The sequence below is a fragment of the Glycine soja genome, chromosome 15, assembly GCF_004193775.1.
Source record: "Glycine soja cultivar W05 chromosome 15, ASM419377v2, whole genome shotgun sequence".
Taxonomy (NCBI): Eukaryota; Viridiplantae; Streptophyta; class Magnoliopsida; order Fabales; family Fabaceae; genus Glycine; species Glycine soja.
In genome coordinates, this window is record NC_041016.1 from 561,032 (window position 1) to 576,501 (window position 15,470).

General features: G+C 34.9%; 2 protein-coding genes across 3 annotated transcripts; both read right to left on the minus strand.

Moving 5' to 3' along the window:
- Positions 1–7: 7 nt before the first annotated feature.
- LOC114388447 (chaperone protein DnaJ-like) lies at positions 8–8,800 on the minus strand. Its single transcript, XM_028348941.1, has 11 exons — positions 8,417–8,800; positions 8,157–8,225; positions 7,085–7,177; positions 6,716–6,837; positions 5,912–6,107; positions 4,937–5,112; positions 3,564–3,693; positions 2,733–2,893; positions 2,512–2,600; positions 2,159–2,279; positions 8–416 (listed from the first exon to the last, which is right to left on the minus strand). Exons 1-11 carry the CDS (start codon positions 8,693–8,695, stop codon positions 371–373), a joined length of 1,482 nt encoding a protein of 493 aa, XP_028204742.1. The 5' UTR covers positions 8,696–8,800; the 3' UTR covers positions 8–370.
- A 1,129-nt stretch (positions 8,801–9,929) lies between these two features.
- Positions 9,930–13,206, minus strand: LOC114388574. Of its 2 annotated transcripts, none has more exons than XM_028349123.1 (5): positions 12,808–13,203; positions 12,552–12,690; positions 12,148–12,368; positions 10,895–11,068; positions 9,930–10,360 (listed from the first exon to the last, which is right to left on the minus strand). In XM_028349123.1, the coding sequence occupies exons 1-5, from the start codon at positions 12,967–12,969 to the stop codon at positions 10,274–10,276; spliced, it is 783 nt and encodes a 260-aa protein (XP_028204924.1). In that variant the 5' UTR covers positions 12,970–13,203; the 3' UTR covers positions 9,930–10,273. The 2 variants fall into 2 exon arrangements, with proteins under 2 accessions (XP_028204924.1, XP_028204925.1); XM_028349124.1 differs by lacking the exon at positions 9,930–10,360 and adding an exon at positions 10,383–10,608 and having other exon boundaries at positions 12,808–13,206.
- Between the last annotated feature and the right edge of the window lie 2,264 nt (positions 13,207–15,470).

Here is a 15,470-nt window from a genome sequence, read left to right on the forward strand (position 1 = left end):
ACAAGGATTCACTCAATAACAACTAAATTTTAGGTAATTCACTTGTATAGAAGAGGTTAGAATTCCTACCAGGTATACAGTAGCTTTCTCTTAGTGCAACCTGCTCATGGAGTACAATTTGTAGATCCTTGAACAAGTTATTCTGTATAAATCGATTGGTGTCAAAATTTACAAATCAAAAACAAATAAAAGAATCTGCATCACTACTTGTTTGATTTTGCTGAGTAGCTAAAAATTCAGTTAAAGCATTTCAAGAAAATGTCTGCATTAGTCCCTTTCCTTCCAGTAACTGTTGGAATCATGAGAACTCTAACCCACATTAGGTAAACTACATCTTGAAGATTCTGCTCCACCCAACAACCCCATGGGACTAGAGATTATCTTTAAACCACTTTAAAGCTCCATTTGCCACAGATCTGCAAGTTTCAGTGGTGGTAAGTTTCAGTCAACTTGACACATGAACAAAACAATGAGGAAAATTCCAATCTAATAGTAGGATGAGTACAAATTATTTTTGGTAACTTAGCATCCTATAAAGTTACAATAAACTGCGCATCTAAAACAATCTATCAATTTGCAAAGATAAACAAGTCCAGTTTAACATTTATTTTCTTGTCAAACCATTTGAGGACTCTGAAGTCTGAACAATAATAAAAAGCATCAACATAAGTTTGTAAACTTATCTTCGAGTCAAACAAGTTTACAAACTGAATTTGCAAAAGTATCTTAAGTCTTATTTCTCCCAAAGTTTCAAGGCAAAAATTTACTCTCGAACATACTTTTGAGGAATAACCAAATGTGACCTCAAACTATTTTTACTATCAAACGTACTTATGTAACTCTCCACCAGAAATCCGAACACACAGTAGCTACAATCTCCATTCTAATGTATCGACTCAATGAAAAAGACACCCATGTAATAAGAATCAAGAAGATAGGAATTTTTTTCTAAATAAGTGTAGTTTCACCATAGATTTGCCTATACTGGATTTTTTTTAAAAAAAAAGAAAAAACATCCCTTCTTCCAATCTCCCTCTCACCATCTCCGTTTCTTCTCCTCGACACCGTCGTCGCCTTCCTCCTCCACCTCTGCCACCGCATCCACTCCTCTCCCTCTGCCACCGATGACAACGACGACTCACCCAACCATCACTGACAACGACTTCCGCGATGGCGGCAACGGAGTTCTTCCCTCAACAACCTCTCTCCGATCGTTCCTTTCCTTCTCCTTCCCTCACCCAACCACCACTGATAGTGATGCCACCCCACACGTCTCACCAACAACAACTTCCGTCGTCATAGACATACTCCACCGTGAGACTAACGCTTTGATAGTGGCTGTCTGAATTCGCACCACCATGTCTCTCTGTCACAGTTGCTTCCCTAACCGTTCAACCCATAATTGATATACAAATCAAAAACTCACACACGAACGGATCTGAGAAAACATACATCAAGAACAACTATATCTGAGAAAAAAAACACACATGTACAGTGGTTGGAGGAGGGCGGCGAAGGTTAATCCAGATCTGCAAGTTGTTGTCGAGGACATAGAAGCCATTGTAGAACCAGACTAAGGTGACGGCGCCAGTGAGGATGAGAGTGACGGCGCTGACGAGAAGGAGTGTGATGGTGCCAACGAGGAGAAGGAGACAGATCGAACTTGCGACCGAAGGAGATCTCTTTTTTTAAAAAAATAAAAAAATCTGGTGTGGATAGGTCTATGGTAGTCCAACACTTATCCCAAGAAACACAAACTTTCCACGGCTACAATTTCTTTCCCATTGTGGGGGACTTAATTGGCTCTCCCACAATAGACTACTTCTAAGAATCAATTCATACTTGGAAAAATAGCACTAGAGTACTTAAAGAAATTGATAAGGATGAAAGAGCATAATATGTGCTAAAACTTATTTAAGACAGAATTATAAGTCCTCTTTTAAGAGCTCATGGTATATTGAAGATTCTTTAATTCATGCTACTAAAACTGAACTGCTTTATTTTAATTGTTTTTATACCATAAAAAGAGGAGTGTTGCTCTGCAGAAATTAGCTATTTAAGTCGGAACTAAAGTTTCCAATTTATGAAAATTGAAGGCCCTCTCTACACATTTATGAAAAACAAATAAAAATAAAATAAAATATGAGAAAATCATTACCCAGCAAAGTCCTTCAATTTATTCCATACATCGTTTTCATCTTCTGATTTTTCAGTTTTTTCTTCGACTGTTGCTGTTGGACTTTCATCCTTTTGAGCTGTAGGACTTTCCGTACCACCTCCTGCAGAAGGTAAAAATATGGTTCAGTGGTTCACAACTCAAATATATATAGTATCTACTCATTGCATTGTAAGATTTCTCCATTGCAACTAGAAAATGCGTCGCAAAGACCTAACCAAATGTCATGTTATATAAAAGATTAAAGTTGTCAAATGACTAAAAGTTCCTATAGATTGGGGGAGAGGGAGGGGACAAGAACTAACAGGTATGTTAATAATAAAAAAGCCACCTACCGGAAGAGTGAGTCCTGGGACGGGATTTTGAACGTCTGCTTGCGTCACCTAGAGTAGCAAGTTCTTCAATCAACTCACGCTCCTTTGTACTGAAGATGCAATGCAGAGTCAATTGATATCAAACTTCTGATACATATTCATAACATATGGACAAAGAACAGTACATATGGGGGGCAACACAGAAACAAAATCAGAATCAGAATTATAAAACCACTCATTACCTAATCCTTTTTGGTATTGTAACTTTAACTGTAAATAAGTGGTCACCACGTATTGATGGTTTATTTAATTTTGGTACACCTTTTCTGGCAAGGACGAGGACATCTCCAGGCTGGGTACCAGCAGGTATTTGTAGTTCCGAAATGCCTTCAACTGTCTTTACCTGTTTAGATGCCAAAATTCAATCCATCAATGGTGAGGGCACAAGTTAACAAGTCACACCAGCATTGATTTATCAGAATACAAAAGGCCAAGGGAAAAAGGGTAAAATGTCCAGAAAATATTAAACCTTGTTACTTTAACATTCACAATACTAAAAAGTAAAAAAATCTCAAAATATAAATAAGGGAAGACTATATATTCAGTCATACAAAATCTTATTAGCCAAACATGTTAGCAAAAATATCACTTGGTGACATCAATTCTAACTTTCATGTGACACTCACAAGGCAACAAAATTACTAGCTGGTGGAACAACAAAGTGTTGTTGAACATAAGAAAGATACATAAACTCCTCCATATATATCTATCATGCCATAGTTTTCATCCAAAGGAAGATATGAATGAGTATCATTCCATTACCATTATATGCGAAGATTATTATTGCAAAAAAGAATATTTTAAGGCCAAGGGTTCAATGGAATACCAGGGATTAGCAAACACTATGCCAAGTGTCAAGTTTTATACATGGTGACATGGATAACAATGAAAACTTCAGGGATGATAATATTGCCACTGAAATTAAGAGGCATAAAAGTACAATTGCAGCTGATACGAAATGATCCAAAAAAACACTCAAGCTCAAAGCATGAATTCTGACTAAATTAATTTACCTTCACAACAGCCCCCCGTATAGCATCTAGATAACTGATTGATAACATTGAGACGAGATTAATGTCATCTCTTTGAATTCCAGGTATCTCTTGCACATCAAGATATACGTAAAGATCTCCTGGAGGACCCCTGTTATGACAAGATAAATAGCCACTTCTAAATCATATAATTGAATAGTAAAATAGTCTGACTCTGAATTCACATACAAGTAAACCCTTTCCATTTAAAGAAAGGATCATTATGCCCTCTATTGGGGTTGAACATGAAAGGATACAAATTGGTTTCCCAGCATGCATAAAATAATTAGAAGAGATGCTTGGAAAAAATTTTCTTATCTCGATATCTTTGACCTTCTTTTCAAAAAATTTGAAGATTGATAGATACTTCTCTCAACTCCTTTTCTCCATGATTCCAAAAAAAAAAGCAAGAAATTTAAACTTAAAGACCAGAACAAAGAAAAAGGTCGACAATAATATCATAACAAAGAAAATCAAAATTCATTTCTCTTAATTGGTTACAGTTAAGATGTTTCATATTGGCTTAGGGATATGGTCAAAATACTCCTTATAAGATTTGTACCATCCTCATCACTTGAGCAAGCTTTTAAGAATGAGTTAGCCCCAAACCCAATCCATTCCGAATCTGGTATCAGGACATATCAATTCTTTATCTTGGGTCACCCAAAGATGTCCAATCCTGCAAACTTTGGGCTATTTGCAAATGTCCAATCTTGCAAACGTCATGCTCCAAATGTCTAATTTTGGGCATGAGCAGGAGGTGTTAAGATGTCCAATTAGGAATATGGACAAAATACACCTTGTAAGACTTGGGCAATTCTCCTCCCTTGAGTTAACTTTTTGAGAATAAAAGACCTGGACCATTTCTAATAGATATGTTAGGAGCATAGTTTATACCTGATGTGTTGCTCTCTGTACATACATTTCCCATTAGCTATTTACATTTGGAGTAGGCTGTATGGTAGAGTTCTTTATATCCAACCCTTCAGTGCCATTTACTATGGATGAATACTCAAGCTTTGATGGGACATTTGTCCTTGGAGGCCAGGACTGGATTTGTTCTAACACAGGATTTTTCACGGATTGGGACTGGGATGCTCTTATACTAGGAAGTCTTTGCTTATATATTTTACTTTAGATTAAGGAGGACAGATACTAATGCTCCTTTTACTTTGAAATATCCTTCCTTCCTTCATCAGAGAGCAAGAAAAACTTACTAATGGATGGAAGCATCTATACCATGTTGCATTTACAATAAAAGCAAAACACACAATCTCAATATAACTTTTATTCAATAGTTGGCCAAAGACTTTCACAATGAGAAGAGATTAGATATTAATATAAAGACAGCATACCCTCTTGGTCCAGCATCACCCTCCCCTGTAACTCTTAGAATACTGCCTGAGCTAACACCAGGAGGAACTTTAACTTTAATATTTTTCTTAACCCGTATTCGTCCTTCACCGTTGCATTTACGGCAATATTCAGATATGACTTCACCATCCCCTCCACAGTTTGGACATACTGAAACCTAATATTGAAAAATATATTAGATTAGAATAGTACTCTCAAGAATAAGAAAAGTACAAGGTTTTTACCTTGTGAAAGAAAACTGTGTATAAAATGAAGATGAACAGATAAGTGATGAAGTAATATAAGCAAATTGATGAGGATATAAATCAATTATTCCCAAAAGTAAAGCAGAGGATGTCTACAATTCATGAAAAGAAATGGAAAATTACAAAGGGACAAGCAGAATGTCTGCCCAATGAAGAAACTTATTTGGAAGACACGGATCAGCATATCAATTTTCTGACCACAACAAACCCTTTTATTTTTTGTTCTGCACTGTGTGCATGGCATCACAAAAGAAATCAAACCAAGCAGTACAAGTCAATTTCTCAACACAGATTTCCAAATTGATCATTACATACTTACTCAAGAAATGCATTAACGTAGAAAGGTACAATCTCTGTTGTGAATTACTCAGCAAGCATTTTTTTAATCAAAAAGTTAATCATCAAATGTTTTTCATGACACTGAACTCAAATTTCAGAGAATTTAAGTCAAAACAAAACAATGATATCAGAACTAAAGAATATGACTCACTAAAATAAATTCATTGGTAGATTTACTTTTATCCTTTTCTGTTTTTTGGTTCAGGGACCAGGAACATACGTTACAGGTCAGTGCTTTACTTGTTTCTTCCAGAGTCATTTCACGCAGCAAATGAGATTTGTGTTCAGAAATTACCAGGGTGGCAATCAATTTCATAGCAAAACTACAAGGGGGGGAATATCCAGACCCATCAGGCAAAGAACTCAAATTACCTGTGAGAACAACCCAAAAGGTGTTTGTTCAGTCCTCATCACCTGACCCCTCCCACCACAAGTTGAACATACTCTCATCTTGGAGCCTATCTTTGCTCCAGTACCGGTACAGACTTCACATGTTTCCAAATGAGAAAGCTCGAATTCTTTCTCTTTTCCAAAAATTGCCTCAGAAAACTCCAAGGAAAAATTATACCTGTTGACATTTGAAAGATGTAATATTTTCATATATAGAACTGTCAAGTCACATGCTCTGAATGCAGAATTAATATGATAGGATAAAATATAAAATATTAGATATTAGAATTCCCGATCATAAAATAATAATTGGAGAAAGTTATTGCTTAAAATTTTCCCCATATTAATACTTTATGTTGTTAGGAGTTAAGACAATTATATTAATTAGTTGGTTAATTAGGGGGTTGGTAAGTTAATTAGGACAGCTATATTAATCAAACAATGTCCATTGAGCCTCAAGCAAAAACTAAATATTCAAAAAATCATTTAGAATAAGAGCCCAAACTTCTCGTAAAAATTAAAAATAACTTATGCACTCAACTTTTTGAGAAGTTAGACAAAAAAAAAAACATAAAAAAGTTGCGGTGGATAAAGGGATTTTAACGGAAAAAGTTTTGTGTATTTTTTCTTCTTATTTTCTTTTCCTATAAATATTTCTAGAGAAGCTTATCCAAACTGTGCCAAGGTTTTCAAACACTAGCAATATTTATTTTAACTAGCTAAACATAGTAATCATTCACCTGAATAACATAGCCAAACAAAAATAACCAACTATCCACAACTCACCGAATGTCTTCACCCTTAGTAACGGTACTACGACGACGAGTTCCAAATCCAGTTGGATCCATGCCACCAAAGCCACCCATGCTTGGCCCAAAAAATGTCTCAAATAAATCAAATGGATTTGTCTGCAAGAAAAAGATTGTTAAATATAAATCTACCTTGGAGAAGGAGCAAAAGAAGAGTGGATAAAGTAAAATACAACTTCTATTGCCATACATTTCATTTTTTTTCCCAAAAAATAAGACAACATATGTGCATTGGAGTTCTCAATATATTAACCACTAATTCTGCTGACCAGTGAACTTTATATCATCCTTTCAAATATGTATTGCTCCCAAAACTTATATACCAAAAAAAATATATATTGAATACCGTATAGGCACTTGATCCTCCTCCGACCGCACTCTTAACTCCTGCCTCACCATATTGATCATATAAGGCCCTCTTTTTATCATCTGATAGCACCTGACAGTGTTGTAATTCAGAATTCAAAAACTAATATCACAAATATAATTTAAAAAACTGTACATTCAATTGTATGACTACAAAGACTGGTTGATGCCATTGTTTCAGAATAAAGTAGGAGTCTCAGATATTTCCACCAACCCAGTTGAGAGTAACAAGTAAATAATATCACAAAACTATTGATGTTGAGTCCTTTAAGACACAGAACATAAAATAGTAAACGAATAAATAAATAAATAAGAATGTAAGTTTGAACTACACAATACACACCTATGACTTGGTGGAAATCACTTTTGCTTATCTATGCTTTAAAATGTGACATCTGTTGTGATTTTATCTGTCATCTTTAAAAAAAAAAAATGAGATATTTTAGAATAATAGCCCATTCTTCTTCGTGGAGAAAACTTAGAAGCAATTCTTTATGTACTTTTGGTACTGGAATTCCATTTCAATAATTTGCATAATAAAGGTTTGCATTAAAGGTGAACATATGTTACCGAAGTGAAATTCCAATTCTAGTTGGAGAACAACACCAAGAGTACCTGAGAAATTGCATCTAAGTTTTATCCTTTATTTTCACGCCCCAATGATGTTTTATATTGGCTGTCATATTCAACTACAAAAATGAGAGAAAAAGGATGGAAATATTTTAAAGGCAAGCATGTATTCCAACAAGAAAACCTTAGAATTAAAAAAAAAATGGATCTAGCCCAAGGCAGCTGATTAGATTCAAACAACAAATGATTAAAGTTAATCATGGACCAAAGCCTATGTAACACCTCCAATGTTTTACACAAAACTAAAAGACTAAGAAAAACAGCACACGTGCCAGGACCCTAAACAAAACATACATTCATTTAACAAGCTTTTGAAAGTGATGCTAAACATGCATACATAAAGATACAGGTCGTCCTGTAAAGAAGACTTAACAATTAACATAATATCAGAGTGAGCAGAGCAATGTAGTTTCAATGCATACCTCATAGGCAGCACTAATCTCTTTGAACTTTTCAGTTGCCCCGGGCTCCTTATTCACGTCAGGATGGTACTGCAGAGAAAACCACGGATGAACACAAAATCAGTCCGAATATGCTTTTAGGTGCATTGCATAGTTCAAATTCCAAAAACAGAAATAACCACTCAAATTACTTTTCAACTTCTAATTTGATTCTTAGAATCAAGTTCAGAATCGTAATGAATTTAAATAAAGAAGAGGCAACGGATGAAATTAGACAGTACCTGACGAGCTAACCTTCGATAGGCGGCTTTGATTTCCTTGCCGGTGGCGGATTTGGGGACTCCGAGAGTGGAATAGTAGTCGGAGGAAGAGGCGAGGACAGTGTGGAAGGGACGGCGCGTGGGAGAGTGGTTGGGAATTGAAATTGAGGAGAAGGAAAGAAAGGAAGAAGAAGAAGTAGAATGGATGGAAAAGAAGCTGTTGTGGGAGCGGAGATGGACGGTGCCGCAGAAGCAGGGACGAGTGGAGGGTGGGAGCAGAGAGAGTGTTGTAACGGCCATTGAATGTTGAAATCGAAAGGAATGAATGATAACTAAGAACGAGAAGAGAGCAAGTGCAAGGAAGAACACTTCATGATTTTACTTTACCCACTCTGCCTCTGCGCGCGTGCATGCACCTTTTATGGCCTTGCTGCGAACCAGAAAGGGAAACACCTCGTGGGACCCACTAGATAAGCTGTGTGGTTCAAAATTATAAAAATTGTAAAACATTAAAAAATTATTAAATGGACTTTTTTTCTTTTTCTTTTGTTTTACTTAATAGCATTAGAAAGGGTTTCTGACTTGACTTAATTTTAGGTAGATTCACTGTTTTTTAACCCCGACCCTGATTGGTTCCAAACATTTCAGAAGTGACTTTACTTTTAGGCAAATTTTCATTCAAACTTTGAAGTCAAACATTTTAAAGACATTATCTTTCGTCTTGCCGGTCATTCCATTTCAATTTAAATATTTTTTAGTCAAGGAATATTTTTTTTATTATTTCATCTTAATTATCTCTTCTCCTTTAATTAACCTTTTCATATTTTTAGCAAATAGAATGAAATGATATTAGATATTAAACTTTGTAAAATTATATTTTTAACAACATTTTAAAATATGATAAAAATAAACTCAACCATCACGCCATTATATTTTAAGCTATTATAAAATGAATCAAATATTCATAAAAAATGAATCAAAATTATTTAAAATAATAATAATTTAATAATTGACTAAACTTTTTCCTATATGATATTTTAATGCACAATATATAAATAAACATATATTGTTAAAATAGATCTTTATAAAGTCTAAATTATTTAAGATTTAATATACATCATCATTATATCACATAATTTTATCCATGTTATTTTTTTTTGCCTAAATAACTATATTTCGTATATAATAAGAAAAAAAGACTGAAAGTATCCTTCACATGGATCGTTAAACTCCACCTCCGAAAGACCTTTCGGCTAAGAAAGACTAGTGCCTTTTGGGCTTTTCGGCTACTATGTATATTATATTATATGGTACTAAAGCTCATGATCCGAGAGAAATCGTCACGTATCATCTTTGGATTTATTTATTTTTAATCTAAATCACAGGTATTCTTTATGAAAAACAAACTTATTCAAGTTATAAACATCTACACTTCGCAGTGAGACTAACTTCCCAGCAAAAATAAATAAATTATGCACAAAGCTCAAACTCAATCATTTCTTAATCAAATAATAGCATGGAACAATCACTGCCATAGTGATAATCGAAAATAGTCAAGACTGGGAAATAAAACATAATTTATAGTAGTCTGCTGTGATGGTACATCAAAGTGATCTTGAACATTCTTAGTAATTACAGTACACTCAAATCTCAATGCTAAAATGGGGAATAAATAATTGAATAAACTGACGAATAATTTTATCTGTAATGTCAAACTCTGTCCGAATCACCCCTGAACTGGGAACAGTTACTATTCCTTGACCTACAGGAGCTACACAAACTGCAACAATTTAACAACACGTATTTTTTTCTTTGGGACAATTAACCACATGCAGCTATTTTACTGCCTCAATTATGATATTCTACACACTGAAAGCCCTAGAAGGCATCGGGAGGGAAACGCCCAGGAAAGGGGTTGTACTGTTGTGCCTGATTCAAATGCATTCGCAAAGCATAGTTATTCACCTGTCAACAAAGCCACAGGCACAGCATTCATCAGCATGTACAAAAAAGTTTTTTTGACTAAAGAAAAAAATTGTGGATGATTGTTAATCTTAGAATTTCATCCACAGACTAATCCCTTTGTCTGAAATAATGGACAGGTTGCAGTATAAAGTATTCTCTTATGTTAAGATGCAATAAACCCAGCATTGGCCCTGCCCTCTTTACAGTGCAAGCTCAGCCAGGCAAAAGGGAGGAAATTGGGAGATGACCTGTGAAAGGAAAATTCTCGCACTTAGACCTGTGGTTGATTGTAGATAGTGGATTTACTACCAAGCCTCAATCCCATGGGGAGGAGTACATGGCAGCATCCCCCACAATCATCATCATTGAGTCTAATATTTCAACAGTTAAAGCGTTCATGTCATTTCCTTTGTTTCTCTTCCATTTTGGAGAGGGAGGGGATTAAAAAATTATGCAGATAAACTCAAATACAAGAACCATTGAAATGTTTTGATCAAAAAGTTAATCATGAACTAAACTGGGATAAAGCAGTACCTCAAGAGTTCTGATCTGCTCCTGATATTGAGACACCAACTGCTTCAACTGCTGCAACTCTTGATTTTTATTCTCATAATCAGAAAGACGTTCAAGTTGGATTCTGAAAGCACTTTTAAAACAATTTTTCTCCTTAGTCAACGCTTCAATTTGCTCCTTCAGCATCAAATTTTCCTGAAAGTAAAAACCTCTTATGAGTTACGACAACTACTATTACAAGTTCAAAACTTAAACTTCAGTTATTAACAAGGTTTTAAATTGCAATCACAGTTGCGGTCACGTTAAGGTTTTTGTGATTATGGATATTATAGATTCTGCAATGCGGATTGTGGTCGATGCGATGTGAATTGTGCACACCTTAACACAATTATATTAAAATTTCATGCACTATTATATAATAATCCCATCCTATTAATATTTTCCCAATTCCCACCCCCACAAAGCCACACATCTCACTCTCACCACACATACGTTGAGATCAACCCATTCAGCCCAAATTCCCCAACCCTTGACCCCACATGGACACATGCTACTCATGCACACAGAGTCAAAAAACCCTGTTTCCAAATTCCCACTTCCATAATCCTCTTCCTGCACATGACCACAACCATCCAACTCACACATTCACCCACCCAAATAACACACACAATCAACTCTTCTCCTCCCTCAACACACAAAAGCTACATTAGTAGCTGCTGAGCAGAGATTGGGAAGTTGCAAACAGTAGTGGCCTGGTGGGTGAACGATGGACCTATGCTCATGAATCTTGATGAAGGGTGAAGCTGAAAACTACAAAGGTTACGAGTTTGAAGCAGGACTTTGGGGAAAAAATGTCTGACTCAGACAGAACGGCATTTTCAAAGCTGCAACACTGTTTAGTTACGGCCAAAATAATCGATTTCTTTTCACTCCACAATATCATCCTGTAACGGTAACCGTTTTGTTGTGCCCATTTTTTGTGTAACGTATTTAAACCTTTGTTATTAAAATCATCCAACTGCTGGTTCAACAATTCCTTGCCCATATATATCACGACTCACATGTTTATGTTGCTGTGCACTGAGAACATTTACTTATAGCTATAGGCAAGATGCGAACACGTAAGGGCGGGTAGGATTAATACAAACCTTAAAGGTGGATGTATCAGGCTAACTCATTAACGTCCATCACAAACTATTCTAATCAACAAGATAGTCTTCTAAAGGTATGTACTATGTACAGTTAATAAAAGCGATTGTAGCACAAACAAATACCCTTTGAAGAGCCGTTGTTGCCCCGGAACTTGCGTGTGCAGTGATTGATTTCTCTAGAATCTCGAGCAATCTAGCAGCACGGGACCTGGCATCATCAACACTAGTAGCACACGTCATCTCTCTAACAAACAAGTCAATCCATTCTGCTCCATCGGCGGGAAAATTGCCGGAAGCGGGCTGATCCCCAGAAGCAGAAGCATCGTCATTCTCTTCCAACGTGCCTGCAAGTTATTTGAAAATCAAATCATCCAAAATCCTTTTTATTAAATGTTATTAAGAAAATTACAGCCGACAACAGCACAAAACGAACACCCAACTGAAATTCAAAACCCGTGGTTATGAATGATATGTGTAATTCAGCCATAAATGAAAATCGATGATCCCTGATCTCTTAAAATTGAAACCTGTGTGGACGACATTAGGGAGGTCAGGTTGTGGAGCAATTTGAGAATTATCATCAGCAGATCCCAAACAGAGGCCGTGGAGGCTCTTGATGGCAGCATCTAGGTCATTGCCACATTCTTGGAGCGCTCTCTCGAGGACCTAAAAAAAACAATGAAGCATGCATAGCAATGCAATGATTTTTAATTCATTGTTAATATGAATTAATGATTAATGAATGAAAATAAAGAACAAGAGAATGAAAAGCAAAACTGAAACCTGGTCATCCATATGAGGGAAGAGAGAGCGAAGGTGGTCGATGAGGGAAGGGAGAGAGAGGCGAATAGGGGAGGAGGAACAGCGGAGCCTCTTGGATACTGGCGGAGAAGGGGGAAGCTCTTCGAACAAAGATCTCTTGCTTCCGCACACCGCAGCAGACATCGTTCAATTACAACAATTGTGCCGATTTTTCTTCTTCTTCTTCTAATGTTCTTCTTCCCCCAATTCAATTCAATAGGGTTGGGTTGGGTTGGGGTGGATTAGGGTTGCTCACAAACCATGTATGCAAAGGAGGAGCGGAACGAGGAAGAAGGGGATTGGATTCCTTATTCCTAATGAATGGGTTTGGTTGATATTCGTCTCTTGGATAGGTCAAGTTCCCAACAAACAAGTTACGGCCACTTCTGCTCCTAACGTAACGGTGGTAACGTCATCCTCCTAATATTTTTAATGTTTAATTTAATAAAACAAATGGATGCATTAATTAATATTTCCTCCTAGCTCAAATATAATCAAAATAAAAATAAATGTAGTACTTTTAAGATTCTTTATTAAGAATATTGAAACAATGACTGGAAGAATTTCAAAAAATACTATACCCTAAAACTATACATTTATTAACGTTTTAAATATGTCCATTAATTTGAGTTACTAAATGTGTTTTGATAATAATTAACTCTGAGTTTACACTTTCAGTCCAAGTAGTAGGAATGGAAAAAAAAAAAAAATCAAAGCCCACATGGATTAAATATGCATGTATAGAAGATTAACATCCTAAGTGAATACATGCGTAGTCTGTATAAGTTTTTTTTTTATCTTCTTATTAACGAATAGAATACAAGAATCATAATACTCATATACTTTACTATTGATTCATTAATTATTGATGTTGGGATGTATTTTACTAGTGGGAATTGGGTCAAGGAGATTCATGAGCAGTGTTTTTTTTTTCTTTTTTACAATACAAAATTTGTTTTCTTTCATTAAATATAAGAGACATATAATCTTTGCATACAAAATCTAAAATATAGTATAATTTTATTTTCAAATTTCATAACAAATAAAGGATTTGTTTGATAAAGTATATTTTAGAAGAGTCGTTGTTTTTTTTTTTAAAATGAAGTATCCATGGATATAAAAAAGAATCACAAATAATTTTAAAACAGGTACTCGACTGATAGTCGACACGAATTTTTCTTAATTGGGTGGGTAACAAGAAATCACTATCGATACTAGACTTAACTCGCTATGATCCCTAAGTCCAAAACTATGAATTTAATACATCAGAGAACAATTTAAATGAGCTAGACAAAATGAGAAAAATCAAAACATTTTGATGCTAGCTATTATGTTTTTTTTTTAATCAACATGTTATGTGCATTCACTTTGTATTTTTTTTTTCTTTCCACAATTTCATTTGCTTCATGTAGGACATTGATGTGAAGAATAAATAAACAAAATGTCAAGTTAGAGATAGAAATTTGATATCAAACAATTTAACTTGAAGTTTTGGTAATTATGATATTTAACAATCTACTCATACACGAGGACATGACATAATGCAAACAATTATTACACAAGTGAGATTGCCATTAAGTGCACAAGAGTATACAAACAACTTTTTTTCATCACAAGAGTATGAAAATAACTTTTTTTCAACCATAAGAAACCTTCATTCTACCATTCAATGTAATGGTAGAAGAGAAGTTTTTTTGTGATGAAATTATATGTAATCCTCCTAGTTTATTTGTCATACCCCATTCTTACAAGTTGGGACATTACTCTTTCCTTCAAGTTGATTTTTGGACTATTTGCCTTGTGTTGCCACTAATTTGAGATAGATATTTGAAAGGAAGGATTTATGTGGAATTCGACTCAACTTTATATTAAAGTTATTGATGAAGGGTGCAATAGAGTCCATTTATGCTATGCATTTGTAAGGAGCGCAGTTGATATGTTTGTACCTAAAAGGGACATTTCTTGCATGTGTATGTTGTATTGTTCTTTCATAGGTTTTAATTCGGGCTTTCAACCCTTACAACACAAAAAAAAATGATAAAATATTTGAATAAAAATATATTAACAATTGCTTTTACCAGATTAAGATAGTCTGTACTTTCAATTACTACCTAAAATAAAATGTTTTAAATATTTTATTCGATGAAGTGAAAAATTAATCTATCTCACAACTACCATAACATCAAAAGGCTTAAAACAACTTATAGTACTTAAGCAACAAACAAAGATCTATTGTTAGAGGCTGGAGTATAGTTGAGGTTGAATTTAAAGGATCTACTACTAGAGAAATACCTTTGGTTGCTAATCCTCTTGATAGTACAATTATAGCATCTAAATGTGCAAATGTTGTAACATGGGTTGGATTGGTTAAATCGTTTGCAGGTATATAAACTGTTTGAATGAAAGTTATGGACCATTCTTTGAAAAAAGTGATTATTTCTTACAAAAAAAAAAACTCATTTCACTACTAAGAGTGGATTGATAACTCACATCAGAGGACATTCAACCTAATAAGAGAGATATGAGATATTAGATAAAATGTAAAAAGAAGAAAATAATTTTATGTTTACAGGAAAAATTAATGAATAACAAAGTGGGATAGACAACACCGGAAATAAAGAAAGTTATTGAGTAACAATTGTCTC

Bases quoted from the DNA above. Each gene is read 5' to 3' on its own strand.
- LOC114388447 (XM_028348941.1), bottom strand. From the start codon at position 8,695: ATGGCCGTTACAACACTCTCTCTGCTCCCACCCTCCACTCGTCCCTGC. The intron at 8,226-8,416 runs GTACTGTCTAAT...TTTTCTCTGCAG, and splicing joins ATCGAAGGTTAGCTCGTCAG to TACCATCCTGACGTGAATAA. The intron at 3,694-4,936 runs GTATGCTGTCTT...TTGTCATAACAG, and splicing joins GGTGATGCTGGACCAAGAGG to GGGTCCTCCAGGAGATCTTT.
- LOC114388574 (XM_028349123.1), bottom strand. From the start codon at position 12,969: ATGTCTGCTGCGGTGTGCGGAAGCAAGAGATCTTTGTTCGAAGAGCTT. The intron at 12,369-12,551 runs GTTTCAATTTTA...AATAACTTGCAG, and splicing joins CCCTAATGTCGTCCACACAG to GCACGTTGGAAGAGAATGAC. The intron at 11,069-12,147 runs GTATTTGTTTGT...TTTTACTTTCAG, and splicing joins CAACAACGGCTCTTCAAAGG to GAAAATTTGATGCTGAAGGA.